General features: G+C 34.3%; 1 protein-coding gene across 6 annotated transcripts in view; it reads left to right on the forward strand.

The window, feature by feature from the left end:
- brm (ATP-dependent helicase brm) overlaps window positions 1-22,862 on the forward strand; it is a 677,861-nt gene that overhangs the window by 522,135 nt on the left and 132,864 nt on the right. For all 6 annotated transcript variants that reach the window (XM_090410652.1, XM_090410651.1, XM_090410655.1 and 3 more), the window contains one exon: window positions 22,519-22,624. In XM_090410652.1, coding sequence (XP_090266778.1) covers window positions 22,519-22,624 — 106 coding nt within the window. The remainder of the gene's footprint in view (window positions 1-22,518; window positions 22,625-22,862) is intronic.

A 22,862-nucleotide genomic window follows, 5' to 3' on the forward strand; every position in this document is an offset into this window, starting at 1 on the left:
GATGACCTTGCTAATGCTTCTGCCTTGGTATCTCCACTTGGGCCTGGCTCCCAAGAGACCTTAATAAAGGTCGAAACTAGTCTGGGTAGTGGCCCTTCCCTTAATGCATAACATTATACATATCTGCAAGGAGATGTGTTTTGCATTATGGGAGATACTGAGATAGTAGTGCTGGTAGTTTGCTCCACCTTTGCAAGGAGTCGCCCCGTGTTGTACCACTTTACCCCACTCCTGAAGATACTTTCAGGCGCAAATTTTGTTTGCACACACTTGGATAAAGGATTAAACTAAATTTATCATAGTCTGATCAAGTGAAAATTAACTTTCAACAGCTTGGAGTACAAGACCTGTGTCAGTAATGAGTGAAAATTTTCACAAATGGATTTGATCATCAAAATCCTTTCGATTAAAATTAAAAAAAAAACATAACTACTGTTTTTGCATCTGACTTGCTTTGACAACCTGCATATTATCTCAACTCATATCAGCTTCAGAAAGATCACTTGACATAAATAGTAAATTTAAAAAATAAGGATGCTTTCAGATGAGAACATTAGGAAATTGAATTTTCTGTAAAGACTTTCTATAAAACCAAGCACAATGCTTTTTTTTTATTGTTTTATTAGCCTTCCATCAGGAGGCTGATTTCTGTCTACGGTGTTAATAATACAAATGCCACGAATTAACTGAAATTCATATTTATACCACAACATACTTGTAACTAAAACCAAATGTCTTAGGTTCAGTTTTATGTTTCTGAAAGAAAAATCAGACCACCTAGTGGAAAATCAACCTCACAGTCTGAAACCAACTAAGTCACTGCTGAAATAAATATATATATATATATATATATGGTTTGGTTTCTGCAGTGTGTATGTTCTACAAATTATTAAAAGAACACGAAAGACTACAGTAATAACTTTTAATTAAAAAGGTACAGATATTTCATACTAAAACTAATAGTACATCTTCAGTGTCACACAAACAGTTATAGGAATGGAATACAAGTAATGAACATTCGGTGGATCATCTATTAAAATACAATTGTTGTTGCATGCTTGGAAATGATAGAAAATAATAATTAATCTTTAAGATAATTGGTTTTTTTATTGATTATAAAATAAAAGTCTCCCAGATCTTCGAGACAGAGAGAGAGAGACGATCATTTCGATTTAAATTCGGTCGGTGTAAAATAGCTTCACAACTTTCTTTAAAAAGGCGTTCATATTTGAACCTGCATCTATGGAGGAGAATAGCTTTATCCCACTGGATATTATGAGTAGTGTTAATACTGTGTTGTGCTTGACCAGACTTCTGAGGTTTGTTGTATTCAATATAATATTGATGTTCTTAATTCTTTTTTCCACAGAACAGCGAGTTTGTCCAAAATAAGCAACATCGCATTCACGTGGTATTTGGTAAACGCCAGTCAAAGTTAGAGAGGACAGTTTATACTTTATAAAAGGCAATAAAGAGGAAATTTTGTTGATAGGAACATAGGTGGGAATCAATTGATACTTTTTCAAAATTCTACCTATAGGTTTTGAGATTCCTGGATTGGAACTCTGCAGACTGTTTCTTCAACAGTCTGCAGGTATTGGAACATAAGATTCAGTTATCTGTTGGATTTGATTGGGGTTGTAATTATTCGATTCCATTAACTTTTTAATGATGGAAAGTTCTTGTTATAAGATTACTGGAGAAGAGCAAACTTTATGTGCTCTATTAATTAGAGATTTAAGAATGCCAAATTTTTGAGATGTGTGGTGAGCAGACTTTATACGAATGTATCTGCCAGTAAATGTGGGCTTTCGAAAGATGCTTGTAGATAAGGTATACCAGAATTTTCTTTTTCCATGGTGAATTGAATATGTAGGTGAAGGCTATTTATCTGTTGTAAAAAAGTGGAAAGCTCATCTTCAGTATGTGACCAAATAGCAAAAACATCATCAACATAACGATACGAAAGAGATGGTTGAGGAACTATCTCTTTGTGTTGCTCCATGAAGAAAAAGATCTGTTAGATTGTGATCTGAACTGCCTAGACATCATTTGCAGTATACTTAGATGGATCACTATTAAGAAAAAAGTCTAGGGTGTTTGAGGAATGGTTGGAATTGTTTGCTATTCTGGTAGGCATGTGAACAATTTGTGTAAGATGGTTGGCAGAACAAATGTCTCAGCTTGTCTACTTGCTTGTTCTATTCAGTTGGAAAAGGAGAGTCAGCTCATGCTGTGAACTTTGAAGTCTCTAACGAAGTTGATTTCACTGTTAGGAAGATTAGACTAGAGAAAATCAACATTTAAGGAAAGAAAATTAAAAAGTTCATAATAGTTGGTCGCATTAGAAGAGACAGCAAATGAATTTGACAGAATGGGGGGGGGTAGAAAGAGAGAGAGAGAGAGTCCACCATATGAGATCAAAATTTGGATATTCTAGTTTGGATGCTTTGACATGGTATAGTAGAGCAAACATCTGCAAAAATCCTACCTTTGAGATGAAAGGAGTCAAAAAGTGTAATTTGGCAAGCTGAGATGAGTAATGAGGTGGTTGAAATTTGAGTTTCTGTCAGGAAAAGTAGGTGAGGTTTTGCAGACTGGAGATGGTAATTAACAGCACTGAGGAACTGAGACCATGTGTGTTTGTGAAGTGGGTTTGGGGGGTTCTGTGAGGTTTGCTGTTGGCATGTTCACACCCATTTCCTATGCAGTGTTTGAGTTTAGGTTGGTTATTAGTAGCGTTAGATTTTCACACTGCTAACCTTTTTTTATAGTTAATTTTCCATGCTTCATCTCCATTTCTTCTAGTTCTTTCACTGTTCTTAACCTTGTTTCTGCTGCACATAGGTAAGATCTTGCCAGACTCATGTACATGATAGTGGGGAAGGAGGAGGAGCAAGATACCTTTCAACTTGTTCACAGCCATTATGAATGTTAATCTGCTCATCATCATATTGCAGGTCACTTTTACCATCATGCAAAGTTTGTTTATCTCTCCTTGTCAGGGCTAGATTTTTCATGTGGAGAGTAATAGAATGGGTTGCTAGGGTCTGTTGTGTGAGTGCATTGTTAATGAATGTATTAAAGCTGAAGTGTGATAGGTATTTCATAGATAATAATAATTTTTTGAATGAGAAAGACATTGTTTTATAGCAGGTAAATACAATTTTTTTTTATTAATCTTAACTATGTTGTAACTGAGCTTCTGAAAGTTTCATAGGATTAAAATAAGCACACGGGAAATAATGAACTAATTCTGGGAATGAATGAATGAACTCTAGAACAGTGGTTCTCAGGTGTGGCCACCAAACACATAACTATCAAACTTTTCTTATTTATCAAATTTCGACATTTAAAAAAATAATAATTTATATACAATAAAATATACTGAATTTTAATAAAAGCAAGATTCAGTAGTATGAGACATGATTGTTTCATTCAGAGTACTGGTGTTTTAATAAATATACAAGATTTATTTTAAATACTACTGGCAGGGATTTGCTGATATTTGTTAACTCTGCTTTTTCTCTCTCTCTCTTCTAAGCCACAGAGGAATGCCAACACAGAGCCTTAAGTTGAAAGATATGAGCTCTAAAACTGACTACATAAAAGTTGGATGTTAATATGAATGGTACAGAAGCCAGTCAAGCTATGTTGGTAAAATCAAATATTAAAAAATGAAAGATTTTCCGTTGGGATATAAGCCACAATGAGAATATGAATGAGTTGTTGTCTTTTATAAGAAAATAATGATAACTAAGAACTTGCAAATGTAAGAAATCAGCAATGTGACATTAATGGTAGTTTCACACTTCTAAGAAAAGTTGTTTTCTGCAAAGTTCGTTTTTTGGTGCATATGGCATTCATCTTATATAATTGCCTGTTATTATTACAGTTATTACAATAACATTATTGCAGTTATATTGCCTGTGTTTTCTCTGTCTCTCTCTTATTGTTTTCATTGGGTGTATATTTTAAAAAAAATTGAATACTTCCAAGCTGCGAAGGCGATTGGAGTTTTTGTAGTAATTTTCCTTGTATGTGAAGGTTTATTTCATTATTAATAATTTAAGTGTTAATAAAAGAAAAATTGTTGGTAAGAAAAGAACAGAAGATGAAATTTCAGAAACTGAAGCAGGCACAAGTACTGAAAGGGATACAAGTATTTCACAACCAGCATTGAAACAAAGCTGAAATTTCAAAGAGAAAAAATAACTTTTCATCAATAGTGGGAAGAAATGCATTTAATTATTGTTATCATCATTGGGTCATTGAGGACCTAAACAGTGGAGTAGGAAATGAATCACACCAGACATATAGGAACATTTTAGGAAAATTTAGAGAAAAGGGCAAAGCTAAAGATTCGAAACTTAGGTCAACTGGCCCCTGAAATCACACCTTCCCACAGTACGTTAAGGCTTCTGTGTAGTCAGCCGAATTTAATCTCGTTTTTGTTTTTACCTTTAGTACTAGATATCATTCTTTATGATAAAATGCAAATATAGCATTAAATGGATAATATAATGGGAGGAAAATAACGTTATCAGTTTAAAAAAAAAAAAAAAGTATAAACCTTAAACAAATTCATCATTTTTTCTGCAGAATGATATCCTAATGAACGTAATCCTGATTTATATATGTAGGCTCTTGTTTGTGTTTACTTAGCAATGGCCATATTGATATTTATTCCTCTTTTTGTTATTTAATATTTTATAATGCATACTTTCACATTTGTTTTAATTGGCTAAGCAATAATATTTATTCTGACTTCCTAAATGTAGCAAAATCAAAGATTACAATCATTTATATGTACAGTCTATTTTTGCTATTCATGCGCTATACTACATGAAGAAATTTCATAGTGCATACCTTGCTGCAAGTTAAAAATCGGGCTATTATTCCTTTGTGAATTGAATTCATTAATTTCTGTAATGCACAATTGAGGCATCAGTGCTTGCTGCTGATTTCTGTCATTTATGTACTATAGAACAACAACAAAAAAATTCTTTTTCTTAACGTAGACTTTTATTTCTGTTAATTATCTATAGGAAATTTGTATTTACAAATACATTGTTAATCTGTAAGCTATATAATTTGTAAAATGCTTGGAAACAAAACATTTTTTCCAGGAATGATCTACTTATCATTTGGGGCCACAATTAAATGTCTCACACACACATGAAGAGCAATTAACTTTTGATTTCAGAATCATTTTGCTAGAATGTACACAACAAGTAGTGACTGATTTTAATCAGTCATATACATTGCTCAGAGTGAAATTCATTTCCTGGCCACTTTTTATGTTATCCAGCATTTAATACAATAATATACTTTATACTATTCCAGTGAAAAGTCAGAAACATTTGTGCATTAAAATTATTTCATTTAAGAATTAGTTTATTAATAATAATAATAATAATAATAATAATATCATGGATCATCGTTTGTCATTTTACTTAAAAGCTGAATAATATAAATTGGGTTTTATGAAAAATTAATTAAAGCAGTTGGTATTTTTACTTCTCTAAATATTCAAGAAATACACACTACCCAGAAGAGAGTTGTCCGTTTTTACAAAGTTACAACACAAAAACATTTTATCCACTGGAGATTGTTAGTGTATACTTCTGCTTTAACAATCATAAATTAGTATTGTTTGTTTTTAGAGAAATAAAACTGCTAATTAAAACATTTGAGATGCATTACTGTGGATGTTTAGAAATTTGCTAACAGAATTGAAGGATTTCCATAACAACCAATTTAACTTCTCATACCTTCCTTGTCAGCAATAACATCTGGGTTGAAATTCAGACATTCCATATGTTTAAGGTGAATGGTGTTTAAGCACAACACATAAATGAAGGAAAGTGAAATGTTCGTTGTTAATAACTTTAAACATAAGGAATGAATTCCTCTAATTCTGTTTTCACTTATTTATCCCCCTCTAATTCTCTAATGAACTCCGCTAATTCTGTTTACAGATATAAAAATCTGTATTCATACTTCGTGGTAGAGCAACGCCGACCTCTTAGCAAATGTCTAGAACACATTCCATTGGTTTTGAAATGCTTCCCAGAGCCTGGATACAATGCTATGTGAGATTCCAAACTCTCTGGCAATATCAATAATTCTTCCCTGCCTAAAATCATCTCGATGATGTCTTTGAGACATTACAAGACATCCAAGTTTATTCCTTCACGAAAAGAGCTTCCTTCAAAAACAATTTACTTAGCACAGCCTTTTGCCTTTTATCTTGTTGAACCCTACTTCTACATAGAGGCTAATACTTCACATCATTTGCCTTAGCATCCCATAATGCAATTCTCATATCCTTACAGACATGTATAATGCTATGCATTATGGGAAGGGCCACTACCCAAACCAGTTTCAACATTTGTTGAGATCTCATCAGTGGGAGCCAGACCCAGAAGTGATGCCAAGGTTGAAGTAATGCAACAGTCATATTTCCATGCATAAGTAGTCAAAAGGTGACACACCTTATTACTAAAATACTCTGGATTAGAGATTAGACCCAGAAGTGATACCAGAAGTAACTTCTAGTATCATTTCTGGGTCTGCTTCCCACTAATGAGACTTCAATAAAGGTCGAAACTGGTCTAGGTAGTGGCCCTTCCCATAATGCTAACATTATACATGTCCATAAGGATATGTGTGTTGCATTATAAGATACCAGTAATTAATACCAGTAATAAGATACCAGTAAGACTAATGACTTCACAATTGATGTGAAGTCATTAGTCTCTATATACAAGTAGCCCAGGTCATGAAGTGACTTCACGTGCAAACTTTGTTTGCTTTCTTGGATAATAAATGAAACCAAGAATATAATTTCTTGACATCTTTAATTTATAGTGTTGGGCCTTCGGATTTGGATACAGTGTATATTGTGCTATGCCAGTGCTGCTGGAACCCACAGATGGAAACATCTTGTGATTTCAGGAGCAATCCATGGTCGTTCCATCTGCACAGAAAAAAGAAAATGACATGTCCGTTGTCCTATAGTGAATACTGTAAATAACTTTGTGTGGTTGTGCTGATTAATTTGCTGCATTCATAAGCAGGCATGCTTTTAAAAAGCATACCAAAAAAATAAGTAATTTTTGTCTTGTGTTATTTTATTTTTTCCAGCAGTGGCTGTTTGTAAATGAAATACCTATCGATGGTAGCATAGTTTAATTACTGGCACCATTGGCAAATTCATTGCTATGTACCTTCTTTCAGTGTGATAATTTTGATAAAATATCTCATTGCCACTCTTCTGTTACCGGTGCCAACCATTGCGATCCTACTCCTGCACATCGATACATCTCAGCCTCGACAGGAAAATCTTTCTATTAAAACATTCGAAGTTTCTCATGATATTACATATGATATAACACAAGTTAATGTGTTATATTAACTTGTGTTATATTACAAGTTATGTAATGAAATAATTTAGGAAGGATAAGCGTTGATTTATTTGCCAAATAACTTTCATTTGACAAATAACTGTGCACTACATAATTAATAACATCATTATGGTTAAATTAGCATCGTTGTTAAAAAAGAAATTGGCAAAGAATGTTGCTTTAAATCAGTATGATGGATACATTGCAACAAAATGAATAACTACTTGGATGAAAGTTTGATTTTCCAATTTGAAGTGACATGATACTTTTATAAAAGTGAAATGCTCAACAAAATACTGATAAAACAATATCACCTTGAAAAGTAGTATATAAGAAAGTTTTAAAAATAATTAAAGGTGAGCAGCTTTTCCAGGTAAACTGTAAACTGAACTATACAAACATTATTGAAGAAAAATGAAACAATAAGTTAAAGATGCTAAGAAATTATATTCTTGGTTTAATCCTTTATCCAAGTGTAAGCAAACAAAGTTGGCATATGAAGTAACTTCATGGCTGTGCAACTCGTATATAGGGACTAATGACTTTACATCACTTCCTTTAGTATTAAATAATGCAAAGCACATATTATTCTTGTGGACATGTGTAATGCTGTGCATTATGGGAAGGTGACTACCCAGACCGGTCTCAAGCTTTATTTCAGGTCTCATCAGTGGGAGCCAGACCCAGAAGAGATAACAAGGTTGAAGTAATGCAGAAGTCATGTTTCCAATATACTAGTCAAAAGATGTCATACCTTATTACTAGCATACTCTGGATTGGATATAGATATTGAAAATTTTTCAATTCACTTAGTTATACTATAAATTTGAAGATGCCAACAAATCATATTTTTGGTTTAATCCTTTATCCAGGTGTAAGCAAACATAGTTGCTTGTGAAGTAACTTCATGAATGGGCAACTTGTATATAGAGGTAAATGACTTCACATCAATTGCCTTAGTATCCCATAAAGCAAAGCTTATATCCTTGCGAGCATGTATAATTCTATGCATTATGGGATATACTTGGATGAAGGATTAAACCAAAAATATAATTTCTTGGCATCTTTAATTTATAGTACAACCAAGTGGAAAATCTTTCAAGATCCAGAGTATTTTAGTAATAAGGTGTGGTATCCTTTTGGCTACTTGTATATGGAAATGTGACTTCGGCATAACTTCAATCTTGGTATCACTTCTGGGTAGTGGTCCTTCCCATTATGCATAGCATTATACATGTCTGCAAGGATATGTGCTTTGCTTTACGGGATACTAAGGCAAGTGATGTGAAGTCATTAATCTCTATATACGAGTTGTCCAGTCATGTAGTTATTTCATGTGCAAACTTTGTTTGCTTATACTTGGATAAAGGATTTAAGAAATTAGTTTGAAAGACTGTTAAATGAAACAAGGAGTGAACAGCAGTATAAATTTCAAGAAGAATGCAAACAGGAGCACATATCAATACTTGATGTAGAAAAAGCCATCAACCACTTGAAATGTCAAAATGCAGTTGGAGTAGATGATGCTTGAGCAGAAATTCTCAATATGGTAGTATAAAGGATGTAGTGGCTACACAGCATAATTCATAGAATGGGCAAAAGTTCAAATTATGGATGATTAGTGCCCTCATTATTCCCATCTATAAAAAAGGGAATAAAGCTGAATGTGAGAATTACAGAAGAATTTCTCTACTAAGTGTTCCAGGTAAGATTTATGCAAGCATACTTGAAAGGAGTTGAGAAACTTGTAGAAGAACAAGTTTCTTGGCATCTTTAATTTATAGTATAACCATGTGGAAAAACTTTCATCAAAAAAACGAAACAGTTTCAAATACAAGAATCATAAGAAAAAGAAGAACACCATAGCAGACACAATATATTAGAGAAGCAGTTGTGCATAAGAAAAAAGCATACAGAAAATTCTTATCAAATAAGTCGGCAGATGCCTTAAAATAATTGAGAAAAAAAACCGTGTAAATGTAGTGAAACAAAAGTCATGGGAAGACTAGTAAGAATTATAAAAAATAAATATCAGAAAGTGGCAAAAATGTTTTGGAAACTATTGAAAAAGTTTAGAAATGAAGAATGAATGCTGTAAAAGGAATCAAAGATGAAAAAAAAAAGACATGAAAACTGAGGATACCGGATATCTTAGATGTCTGGAGAAATTAGTTTGAAAGACTAACCTCTCCTGTTGCTCCTTGTTAAACAAAACAAGGAGTGACAGAACAGTAGTAGAAAATTCAAGAAGAATGCAAACAGGAGCATATATCAATGCTTGATGTAGAAAAAGCCATCAAACACGTGAAATGTCAAAATGCAGTTGGAGTAGATGATGTTTGAGCATAAATTCTCAAATATGGAAGTATAAAGGATGCAGTGGCTACACAGCATAATTCAGAGAATGGTCAAAAGTTCAAATTACAGATGATTTTAGTAGAGCCCTCATAGTTCCCATCTATAAAAAAGGGAATAAAGCTGAATGTGAGAATTACAGGGAAATTTCTCTACTAAGTGTTCTAGGTAAGATTTATGCAAGCATACTTGAAAAGAGGTTGAGAAAATTGGAGAAGAACAAGTGGATTCAGGCCAACTAGAGGTCATCAAGATCATATTTTCATTTAATGACATAGTTGAGAAATAATGGGCATGCGACATGGATCTGTACTTAAGTTTTGTAGATTTGGAAATGGGATAAACATTGTGCAGAGCAATACACAGCTTTCTTTATGTTGTAAGTTTGCAGTTAGAAATGAAGGAAATATAGGAAGATGTTTTGTAAAATCAGGGGTAACAAGGATGCACATCATCTATATGGATTGCGTTATGAAAGAAAGTGGCATTAAACCTGATATTAGAATTGGAGATATTACTTTTCTCTTTGCTTTATGTAGATGATGTTGCAATCCTAAACATATCCAGTGCAATTCTCCTGGCTTCCCTAACTAAACTGCAGAACAGCTGTAACAAAAAGCAAAACTATGAAAATAAGCATGAACATGGAAAACTTAGATACTATTTAGGTACAGTTTTTAGTGAAGATAAAAAAATTTAACTTGAAAATAGACAATGGAATAATCAAAGCTGGTATTGGCAGGAAGCCAGTTGAATAAGTTTATATGAAATAAGAGAAATTAGCCAAATCACCAAACTAGCCATATACAAAATTGAAACCACTTAAATTTTGGATCTGAGTGTTGGGTTAGAAATAAAGCACTCAATCGAGATCAAAGATATGAGAATTCTGAGAAAAATTAGGGGAGTGAACAGATGGCATCAATGGCAGAACCATATTAAAAATGAAGATATTAGAAAGGAAGTTAACATTATTAGAATTATGAATGTGTAAACAGAGCTAATCTAAGGTGGTATGGTCACTTAAACAGAATGGGTGAGGAAAAGTTAGCAAAACGGGTGTTTAATGTCAAGATTGCAGGAAGGTAACCCAGAGGAAGACCAAGATCTAGTTGGATTGATTCATTCAGAAATGCTTAAGCATGAAATGTTAGATATAACAATATTGGAGTACTTACAAGTAATAGAATGATTTGGAGGGAAATTGTTGATAGGAGATTAATAATAATGTAAACTTAATCATGTAGCATTGTCATAGTAACCTAAACATCTCTTCAGGATATATATCAAGAAATTGATGATGTAGAGTTGTTCTTTTTTTAAGTTATAATGTGACAGTAAGGACTACTGGAAGAGAGCAGTGATGTTAAAACTGACCATCAAAAATATCACATTATGGAATTGAAATGGGTTGGATTTTTATGTAAGTAAAAGTATTGTCGGTGGGGGGGGGGCAGAGAATAATCTGAAAGAGGAAAGATCATTTGCATTTATTGTGATTCAGCGAGAGTTCTTTGGTTTATGGATTTTTGATAACTGGGGTGGGAACTAAAAGGTTTGTGTTTTTTAGTTAATTTTCAGGAGGTTACTTTTTTTTGAATAATCCATTTAACGTCCCCCACCCCCTTGGTAGTTGATGGGATTGTAATCGAAAAACCTATAATCTGAAAGCATAGTCACTCAGCAATTTTTTTTCCCTTTTCATTATATAGATTCTCCAGTATTAAGCAATTACAACTTGATCTGTCCCCAAAAGCCCAGTTTCTTACTCCTTCTAGGTGCATATAAAGTGTTCGTTTAACTTCTAGATCTATGTATATGCATCATCATCATCATCAAATTCCTGCCATGTACCCTCAAGGGGTGTACAGGATACGACAGTACTACATGAAAAATATGCTTAAATACCTATTACCATCTATACAGAAGAACATAAGAAATTTATCCGCTGCCACCACACTTATGTAAATCCTGTTCATGTAACAAAAAGCAACAGAGGTGCTTTACATGAAAAGCACCTCTTTCTGGTTGGGATGGGGACCTCCCAGAATGGTTAATGCAAGGTTCCCACTCCAACAAGAATGAAAAGCGGCAGGAATTCCCATCTCTTTTCATTTTTCTTCTTTTTCTGACTATAATTTCCTTTGCATATTCTTCACTCTGCTTCTGAGTCTTTTTTTTCCCTTTTCCTTGGTAGTCTTGCACTAGTACTAAGTTGGCTTGTAATAAGGCTACCTATTAGTATGTGCCCTTAGGAAGCACAACTAGAGACCAAACTTGAAACTATTTCAAGCCACTCTGGACTTCCAGTAAATGGGAATTTGGTCTTGCATCAGGCACTGAAATTCATACCTCCACCTGAATACAATCACTGACATCCTTGGCTATGGTCGGATTTGGACCACTCCGCCAACAGCTAGTAAAGTTAATTTTTCAACATTTCAACCTTCAAATTTCAAATTTCAAATTTCAAATATTAAAGTCATCATCTGGAGCAGGGGTTCCCAACCCTATGCCCGTGGGCACCATGGCGCCCGTCGACCAATTTGTGTGTGCCCGCCGCTGTTCAACCGTGTGTCGTATAGTTTGAAATAATCACGCAACAATTCATGGCATGCTATATGACGCATGTGTTAATGACACATGACGAGTATTAAACGCATACAATGTAAAGTAGACGCGCATTCGAAGTTGTTCATTCCAGTTTAAGAACTGGAATATCATCATATTCTCCTAATTATGAAGCACTGGCCAATGAAATGCAATGCCAAAGATCACACTAACTTACATATATATATTTACATTTTTATATAATGTAAACTTTTAAGTAATAAAACATTTGATTATAATGTAAACTTTGTATGTATTCATTTAACAAACGAATTCAAAAAATTTGCTTGAAAAAATAGATGGTGCCCGTCGCCCTGTCGGTATTTTAGAATGTGCTCTAGGAAACAAAAAGGTTGGGAACCCCTGATCTGGAGTATGTTCAAATAAGTATATGTATGTATACTCCAGATGATGACCTTAATATGAAAGTCAAAATAAGCTATGACTATTTTGCTTGTATAACAGTTGGAAAATTTTACGTATAAAGCACGTGATTTCGTGTGTTGGTGACCAATTCGTACATCACCTTATTTCTTTCTCCCCTTCAGCATGAATTGACTCTTCTTGGCAGTCTGCCAACAATAGCTCTCGCTTCTGTGGTTGCACTATAGTCTCCATAATTTACTGAAATGAATGCTGATCACTGTGTGACACTAAAGAAAAGGAACCAAATTAAGAAATATTTTCTTGGCGACACAGTGAGACAAATAACACTTTGCATGAAAGGAATCATCGTAATTAGAGGTGGTTATGGCCAGAAATGACCAAAAAAGGTGAGATAAAAGATGTTTTGAGGAAGTTGTTGTTGCGGCAGGGAATGTACTTAGTATGTTTACTAGGTATTTAACAGTTTTGCAAGGAAAAAGCTTCCAGTTCATAAATGCATGTAGCAGTTTTAAAAGAAATGAGATGGCCAAGAGTAATCCAATTTTAATGGGTTTAGAACAATTGTCATCTGAGAGGCAGGATAAAGTAAGTGTGGAAAAGAATTATAAAGAAACTGAGTATTATAAAACAGGTATAGTAAACATAGACAAAAGTAGTTACAAGGATGAGAAAAGGATTATGGCAGGGCAGAGTGGAGGAACAATAGGAACAGAGAAATGAGAGCAGAGAGAGAGAGCAACTAAAGTGATTAATAAACATGACTTCAGTGACTTATGTTAATGCAAGGAGAATTAGAAATAAGGGTGATGAATATCTGAACTCTTGACTGTAAAAATCAATTACAAACATTTGGTTTATTTGGCCTTAATAATATAAAATGAAAATCAACTAGTTGTCTCAGATACTTGTGGCTTCTTCTGGGTTAGGAAGAACAAAAATACAATAAAAGAACTGTTACAATATAAGTTGAAAAGGAAATCATGTGGAGTGTGGGAACTGGCACAGGTTAGCTGTTGTTCAGTGATGTGTGCAAGATAGTTGGCTGACGTGTGAAAAGATCTGAGTGATTTCCATATATACCCAGGATCATCCCTTGGTTCCTATTGGGTGTGCCTTGTGAACAGATGACCATAGTAGATTCTATGCTACAAGCAGTGAAGCTGTCATTGTCTTCCACATGCATCATAACATTGAATGGGATGAGAGCTTATAGAGGACAACTTCCATTCACAAGGCACACTCAATAGGAACCAAAGGATGATCGTGTGTGATATTTGGAAATTGCTCATTAGATCTTTCCATACGTCTTCAACTTTTCTGCCTACTATTTTGCACACATCATTGAACAATAACTAACCCATGCCAGCTCCCATGCTCTGCATGGTTTCCATTTAAAATTTTCATATCATGTTATAGCCCTTTATTGTATTTTATTTTTTTTTTGTTCATCCTAACTCAGAAGAACCCACAAATATCTGTGGCGAAACTAGATGGTTTTCATTTTTAAATTATTACAACCAAATAAATCTAATATATAATAGAAATAAGAGTGCTATTTTTGTGGCATTAATTGAGTTGGCATGGCCAAATATTATTGTCATACACTTGGTCATTGACTTATGACCACAAAAAAAAAAAAATAATAATAAATTAATGAATAAATTAACAATAAATCAGGCAGCTGCACGTATGATAACTATGGGATACGATAGTTATCGTACGATAACTATCTCTCACATACACTCAGTCGCTTTCAAGCATCTGTTGCATATGGTGTATTAATCAAAATTCTACTGAAATACTACCCATAAAATGTCTAGTAAAAAGAAAATGCCTTCATCTACAGATACGCTAGCTAAGAAGTTAAGGAAAACTATTGATTTAGAGTGTAAAATGAAAGTTATCCATAAGTATGAAGATGAAAAGAAAGTGAATACGATAACACATGACTTGAAGTTATCACATTTCATGGTATCGACGATACTTAAGGACAAAGAAAGAATTCGGGAAGCTGTGAAAGGTTCCGCACCTATGAAGTCTACAATTTTAACCAAACAACGACAGGGACCCATCCATGAAATGAAGAAATTGTTGTTTATGTGGATGGAAGATTTAATACAGAAAAATTCACCCATGAGCCTTTGCACAGTGAGAGTGAAGGTTAGAAGTCTGTTTCAGAGTTTAAAATCATGCGCCGGAGAGACGATTACGCAGAAGATTTTCAGGCTAGTACTGGATGGTTTAAGCGTTTTAAAAAAAAGATTTGCTTTGCATAATGTACGTTTCACAGGAGAAGCAGGAAGTGCAGATGAAGATGAAGTCCAAAAATTCGTTGATAGTTTCGACTCTTTAATTAAAAAAGAAGGTTATTTACCGGAACAAATATTTAACGTAGATGAAACCGGCTTGCAATGGAAACGCATGCATGCCTAATCGTACGTACATACACCAAGAAGCAAAAAGGATGCCAGGATTCAAAGCTTTTAAGGATCGGTTGACTTTGTTGCTTGGTGGAAATGCCGCGGGTTTTAAGCTTAAGCCTTTTCTCATTTATCATTCAGAAAACCCTCGTGCATTTAAGCACATCAACAAGCACACACTGCCCGTTTACTACTGTTCAAACCTTAAAGCTTGGATGACTCAAGCATTGTTCGAAGACTGGTTCATGAATTGCTTTATTCCCCAGGCTCATGAATATTGTGTGGAGAGAGGTATCCCTTTCAAGATTTTATTGATTATGGATAATGCCCCTGGCCACCATCATGTTGAAGGTCGTCCTCATCTGGACAACCTTCAACATGATGTTAGAGTGGTTTTTATGCCAACTAACACAACTGCTCTCATTCAACCCATGGATCAGGGTGCTATTTCAGCATTCAAGGCTCACTACCTCAGAACGACATTCGCACAAGCCATCGAAGCGATAGATTCTGATGCTGATTTATCTTTGCGAGACATTTGGAAGCAGTACAACATTCTTCAGTATATCAAGAATATTTCGACCGCATGGGAATGTGTAACAAAGAATTGTATGTTGGGAATTTGGAAAAAGGGTCTAAAATGTTATGCGAATACATTTGAAGGATTTGAAAAAGGAGAGGAACTGGAAGTGATTACAGAAAAAATAGTTAAACTTGCAAAAAATCTTAAATTAGAATGTGTAATAGAAGACATAGAGGAGTTGCTAGATTGTGAAATAAGGACCCTTCCAAATACATAGTGAATGTAGTGAGCTAACTGGGTAATTCTGACCACAATCTAGTGCTCAACATACAATGTCCCCTATATCCTTTTGTCAGAAAGAGATCAGGAACCTATTATCTGAATTACACACAAAAAGGTTTCCTGGCTCTGATGTCATTCCTCCAATTGTTGTGAAGATCTGTGCACTTGAACTAACTTCTATCCTATGCCACCCGTACATATTCTCTTACTCCACTGATATATATATCCCAAAGCATGGAAAGTGGCATATATTCAACCCATTCCTAAGAAGGGTGACAAATCAGTCATCTAACTACCGTCCTATCTAAAGTGATAGAGAAAAACCATTAGTTCTCAACTCCTACAGCTGAGTAACTTCTACCTTGAAGTTACTCAGCTATTCTTTCGCTGCTGATCAACAGGAGATCTGCTCTCATAATTCATGATCTCATAAATTCTCATTCTCATAATCTCATAAATCATGCTTTCATATATCTCACGATACACAGCATCGCTGTTCGTTGTTATCGTGAGATATATGAAGAAAAAAAGAAACAACCTGTTCAAACAAAACTCAGCATGTTCCTCATCAAGAGAACATCTCCTACCTCAACCCAAAAACATGACCCTGATGATCCACAACCAAGCAAAGATTAAAAATTGATTTTGTAAATTTCATTTGTATTAATTTTTACATTAATTTTAGATTGTATTTTTGTGTGTATAGTACAGTATTATTTTTCACATTATGTACAATATACATAATTATAAATTTAAAAGATTATAAAAATAAATTATAAAGTTAATAAAGAGATTAGAAAGGTTAAAGAATGCTGTTAATAAATATATGGCCGACATATGACCAGATCGACTTACGACCTGTCAGCCATAACGGAAGTCAGTCATAAGTTGACAACCAAGTGTGTTTAAAAACTTCTTATTCCTGTCCCACGCACAAATTGTTGGTAACCTACAGTATATTTATTATCATGGATGGGCTTAAAATTCAGTGAGCAAGGAGATGATGACCAGCATATACCACCTAAAGATTTCCACAGACATTTCTGCAGTGAATTTCAAAACTACAATCTGTTGATTGGCGAGCAGAGACACTATTCTACTGACCAACCAGTTTGGTCTGTATAAGAGGTAGTGTTGAAAGAACAGGAGGAGAAAAGAGGTAGAGAAGAAGAGTATTATTAATGTTGGTAGAGGAACATGCACTACTTTTGAGGCTATTTGGCTTGAGGTTGAATTACAAAATGACGATATAAATTGCTTGGGCAAATAAAGAGGATAAGCTTAGTGTTTGATATTTAATTATGTAATACTGATTGGAATGAAGAGAATGTGCATACAAGCAGCAAAGTTAATATTTGAGGTATCTGCAGTATACATGCTTTATGGAGCATGTGGTGGAAGCAACATGAAGTTTCAGAGCATTGGATTTTGTGATATAATTGTAAATTATCATTGCCACCTACTAAGTCGTGATAATCACTTGAGAGAAATGTTGTCAAAAAAGGATATAACTGAAATTATTACTTTTATTATTATTAGTGATTAGTGATTATGGAAACTGTTTCAGTCAAATTACTGTACCATGAAATGATGAGCTGCCAGAAAAAAAGAGGTTCACAGAGCATGAGAAATTGGTTAAAACACATCTGAATTAGAAATGGAATGGAGTATAACCATATACCAAGAGTCAGACAAAATAATAATAAAGGAGTGAAATGGAGTAACCATGTGAAATTAAGTATTCATCTTGTTAGTTTAATGGAGTGAAAGAGCACTGGGGAAGGATTAAAAATATATAATTTTTCTAATATTTCATCTCACTTACAGAGACATCATGAGGGAGTACAATATAAGACTTGTAACACATGCACATGCACAAAGGCAGCACGTAAGTAATTGAAACACATGGATGAACGACTAGAATCCTAACTTGTTGGAGTGCCCTCTGTGGACACCTGTCAGTAGCCTAGGATGTAAACTTGGATCTCGAAGTATTAGTTTCCCACATCTTAGAAAGGTTTATGCAACCATATTTATCCAAATTAGGCTGATTTTTAAGATCTGCAGCAAATTCTAAAAACAGTCTTTCTCTTCCAGATTTGCTGCAATGAAGCATGGTAGTCTTTTTACAGTTATTCTGTGAGCCGTATCCAAAACATGGTCCACAAGCCCTGATTAATCATAGTCACAACTGCAGTTGTGATAGTTGGGATGGTAGCTGAGCTTCCTGTCTATCCATAGTAGGTCAACATGCAGGAACAAGGAACTGAGAGAGAAGAGGGCTTGTCTTTAGTGGAGTGGATAAGGGTAGCTAGTTTTAAGTTGAGTTTGAAAGTTATGCAAAGATTGTATTTCTTTAAGATTCTAGCTATTTTTTTCTTGTGTGCCTCAAACATAGGGAATAGTGATAGCATTGCTAAAATCTTTCTGAAGAGAAGACCGTGGATTTGAGGAAGGTTTTATTTTATTTTATTTTTTTTTTTTTGTGGGAACTCTAGCCTTTAGATAAAGTGTGCTATATATGATTGAGTTCTGCTGGAAGAGAGACTTCACTGGAACAAAGGTTATAGGCTCTGATAAGAAAGTTTGCGAATGTATCTGCTTGTGTGATTGAGTTTTCTTAAAGGACAGATTACCATTAGGTAAGCAGGTGACCAAGGTGTTTAAAAAGGCTAGAATATTATTAATTTGGTTGATATTTTAATTTTAATTAGATTTTCAATCTAATTGTTAATAATACTGATATCCTAGTGAACTTTGATCACAGCACTGTTTTTCTTTCAATAAAAAGTTTTTTCTTCTTGATACCACAGATCTCTTTTCCTTTGCTATCCATTCCTGTTATATTGCTTGGAAGAACAAAATTATGACAGATTAAGAGTACCTTTGTGGGATCTCCCCTCTCAATCCCCTCCCCCTTTGCCAATTTTTTCAATATGTAGATATGTTTTCTATTTGGTCTCATGGCCTAGACACATTACTTTCCTCAATCACCTCAATAGTCTAGACTCCCTCCCCCCCCAAAAAAGAGAGTCAGGTTACAGGAAATCCAAGCAAGTTCTTTCACTACTGTAACTTTGACCTGGTTGTTAATTTTTTTTTTTGGGGGGGGGAGCTTCCAAAAGAGGGGAAGGCAAGTGCCCTAAGATGGATGTCTCCAGTTATTGACTAGTCTATATAACTGTAATTTTTGCCAAGATATTTGGGAGATTGTATGATTGACATGATTTAGTAAAGGTAGGTGATCTTGCTTCAGAATTATACTTTTTTGAAAAGTATGAATGTCCAGATGTAGACTCATATTGAGTGTGCATCTAGGCATATACTTTTGAAGAAAATTAATAGATTGCTACCTGTCAAATCAGTGTACAGTCAAGTTGCAGGAAATGGATAATAGATTAGTCAGATGAATTGGAGAGTATCAGATGTCACCCAGCAAGCTGTGCATAGGAGAGGGGATAGTGTTCCGAAAAAGTGGCATGCCACATGATTTTAATCTTGGTCATTACTATTCAATCTAGGTGTTAAATATATTTCATTTTGAATGACAGCAGATTTTAGGTTTTTGTTCATGAAAAGTTTGAAGAGTTATGAGTAGTTATGCTGATGGTAAGTCTCTTTGAGAAGATGTACATAGACTTATAGTTCAGGCTGATGAGTGGAGTCCATTTTAATCTCATTAAGTGTGAGTTACTGAACTTTAAAATGCATTAAGTGTATGTCTGTATATGGGATAATGTGTGTTTCAGGAAAGTTTGTGATTTATTTAAAAAAAATATTATTATTTATTTATTTTTGTTTTTTATTTTTTAATGAGAATCTCTCTGCCCAAATCCTCAGTCACACCACACCTGGACTGTTGTGTGCATGCAGATTTGGTCATGTAGTTCTCATTATAATGATGAAGTTCCATAGAATATGGGCTATGATTAGAGGCTGGGGAAATTTTAATTTCAGATTTTAGTGGACAGGTAGAAAAGAGGTAATAGTAGAGACCTTCAAGTCAGTGAAGGAATTTTACTGCAATAATGTAGATGGGATTGTACATGGGTGAGTAGTGAAGTTTCAAGCATTCTTGAAAGTTGTAATATTAAGTATATTTTATGAAGTGGAATCTGTTGCTGGTTGAGGGAGACCTTCCATGCTGAGGCTATTGACTCCATGAAGGTTTGTTGTTAATAATCTCAAAGTATTAAGAACTTTTATTGCTAAAAGACCATAAGATATAATGATAAAATATACAAAGAGCCAACAAGTTTCACTAGCCACTGTCTAGCATTTTCAAAGCTGTACTGGTGTGAAAACAAATGCATCAAGTTACATGTAAAACATACACTTTAGTAACTGCTAGGCTGTTACATTTGATAATTCGTGTTTGATGGCGTGCATGCGTTCGAATGCCTCAGTCAGAATCCAGTACATGACCACGTGTTGTGTAGTTTTTTGCATATTGTAGTTCTGTTAAACTGAGAGAAATGATGAGATTTTTCCATATGTCTTTAAGAATAGTACCTTGATTTCTATTTAAATTATTGCCTGTGCTTAGCACCACAGCTGCTTCTTTGAAAGTTCTGTGTCTGTAGTCATTCTTGATGTAAGCCATAGAACTGTTTTTCCAATCTATAACGTGATTTGATGTTGAGAAATGATGAGCTAAACCAGATGTAATGATTCTATTGTGATTGACATCCCCCACATGTTCCTTCTGTCTTATTTCAAAACTTCTAGAAGTCTGACCAATGAAAGAAAGGCCACACGTGCATGGAATTTCATATACTTCAGGAAATTTGAAGAAAGGTACCTCATCTTTGGGTGAGCTTAAGATTTGTCTGATCATGGTAGTTGGTTTAAAAACCACTCTGATGTTATGAGCTTTTAACATTCTTGCCAATTTTGTGGAAACTGAATTAATATATGGAATGACAGCTGTGGACACATATTGGGACACCGTAACATGTTGTTGGAGGTTGTCTTTTAATAGCAATTTGTTTAAAATGTTAGAAGGATATCCATTCAGAGATAGAGTGTTAACTATTAGTAACAGTTCTCTCTGTACATCTTCTTTCGAAATAGACTTTAAGGCTCTATTACAGAGCATATGAATGATGCTGTGTTTTTGTGATCTATGATGGTTAGACGAATAATGTAGATATCTACCTGTATCTGTGGGTTTCTTGTAAATGAACAGGTGGATATTGTTATCTTCTCTCCTCACAAGGATGTCAAGAAAAGGTAGTTCTTTGTTCTTCTCCAGTTCCATAGTGAATTTGATCTTATTGTATAGTAAGTTGATTTTATTAAGAAACACGAGAAGGTTTTCTATGATATCCTTCCAGATGATGAACATGTCATCGACATGTCTCCACCAAATTGACGGTTTTGGTGAAATGGTGGAAAGAATATCCTTTTCAAGTTTTTCCATAAAAAGGTCTGCAGCACATGGTGGTGACAGGGGGCTACCCATGGCTAGACCTTCCAATTGTTTGTATACTATGTTGTTTACTTTGAAGAAATTTGATTTCAGGCAATGATGAAACAACTGTGTGATGTCTTGAGGGAAGAGATCTTTAAGAATGTTGACCACCTCTACGATCGGTACATTAGTGAATAAGGACACTACATCAAGACTAGCCATAATGTCCATTTCTGATATTTTGATACTCTTGATTCTTTCCACAAATTGTTGAGTTTTTAATGTAGGTCTCTGTGTGTCTAATTGTTCTTTCATTAAATTTGCCAGATGCTTTGCTAGTAAGTACGTAGGTGAGGATCTTCCATCAACTATTGGACAAAGAGGTACGTTTTCTTTGTGAATCTTGGGGTGCCCCATAAAGGTGTGGAGTAATAGGATGTAAGGATTTAAGTTGTTTTTTTAGTTCATCCGACCAACCGGTCATATTGCGGATAAGAGCGTTAGTCTCCAGATAATTACTCATGATGGGATTTTTATCTAAGACTTGGTAAGTGGAACTGTCTGCTAGTAACAAGTTAATCTTATTAAAGTAATCTTTCGAGTTGAGAATGACCGTTGAATTTCCTTTATCGGCTTTGGTTATTATAATGTCTTTGTTGTTCCGTAAATTGCAGCTAGCTTTCTTATCATAAGGAGTAATATTAGGTATTGGTAATTTTGCTGAAGCAAGAATAATCGTACTATTGAAATTATATAAGAGCCTTTCAGGTTCTTATATAATTTCAAAATTATTAAAAAACTATTAGCTGATAATGAAATGTAAGTGGCAGTTTTCCACAATCAACATAAAGTAGGATAAAAAATCTGTCGATTACTCTCACATCGGTGTGTTGAAACATCCTTCCTACTCCTGTTTTCTAAAGTGCTGTAAACAGTCAACAAATATGCAGATGGTATGAGAATATGATTCTTCCTTGTTTTTCAGTATTTAACACATCCTTCATACCAATTTACTATAGTTTCTGAACTTTTCATTGATATTGAATCACTATTATAAATATCTGCATATTTGAAATGTTTATTGACTCAGAATTGTTATTATAACTTTTAAATATTTAGTGATAGTCGAGTTTTAAGTGGTGCATTTCTTCAGTTGCCATCAAGACGAGAACTTCCTGATTATTATGAAGTTATTAAGAAACCAGTTGACTTAAGAAAGATTAAGGTAAGTTTGTTCAGGTGCTTCAAATTCAAAATATAATTGTAGAGTAAATGAATGACAGAAATTTAAAATTCATATGAGAATGAATCTTTATTATTTTTCACTAAAATTTCATTCTGGAATAGTCGGGAACTTTATGTTTTCCACTAATAATAATGATAATGGGTGTGTGCGTGTGTGTGTGGGGGGGGGGTTAAGTACAAACAAACCTTTAATTACAAACTTTCATGATATGAACAAT

The sequence above is a fragment of the Typopeltis vanoorti genome, chromosome 20 (genome assembly GCF_054136105.1).
Source record: "Typopeltis vanoorti isolate ZY-2024b chromosome 20, IOZ_Tvanoo_1.0, whole genome shotgun sequence".
NCBI classification, from domain to species: Eukaryota; Metazoa; Arthropoda; class Arachnida; order Uropygi; family Thelyphonidae; genus Typopeltis; species Typopeltis vanoorti.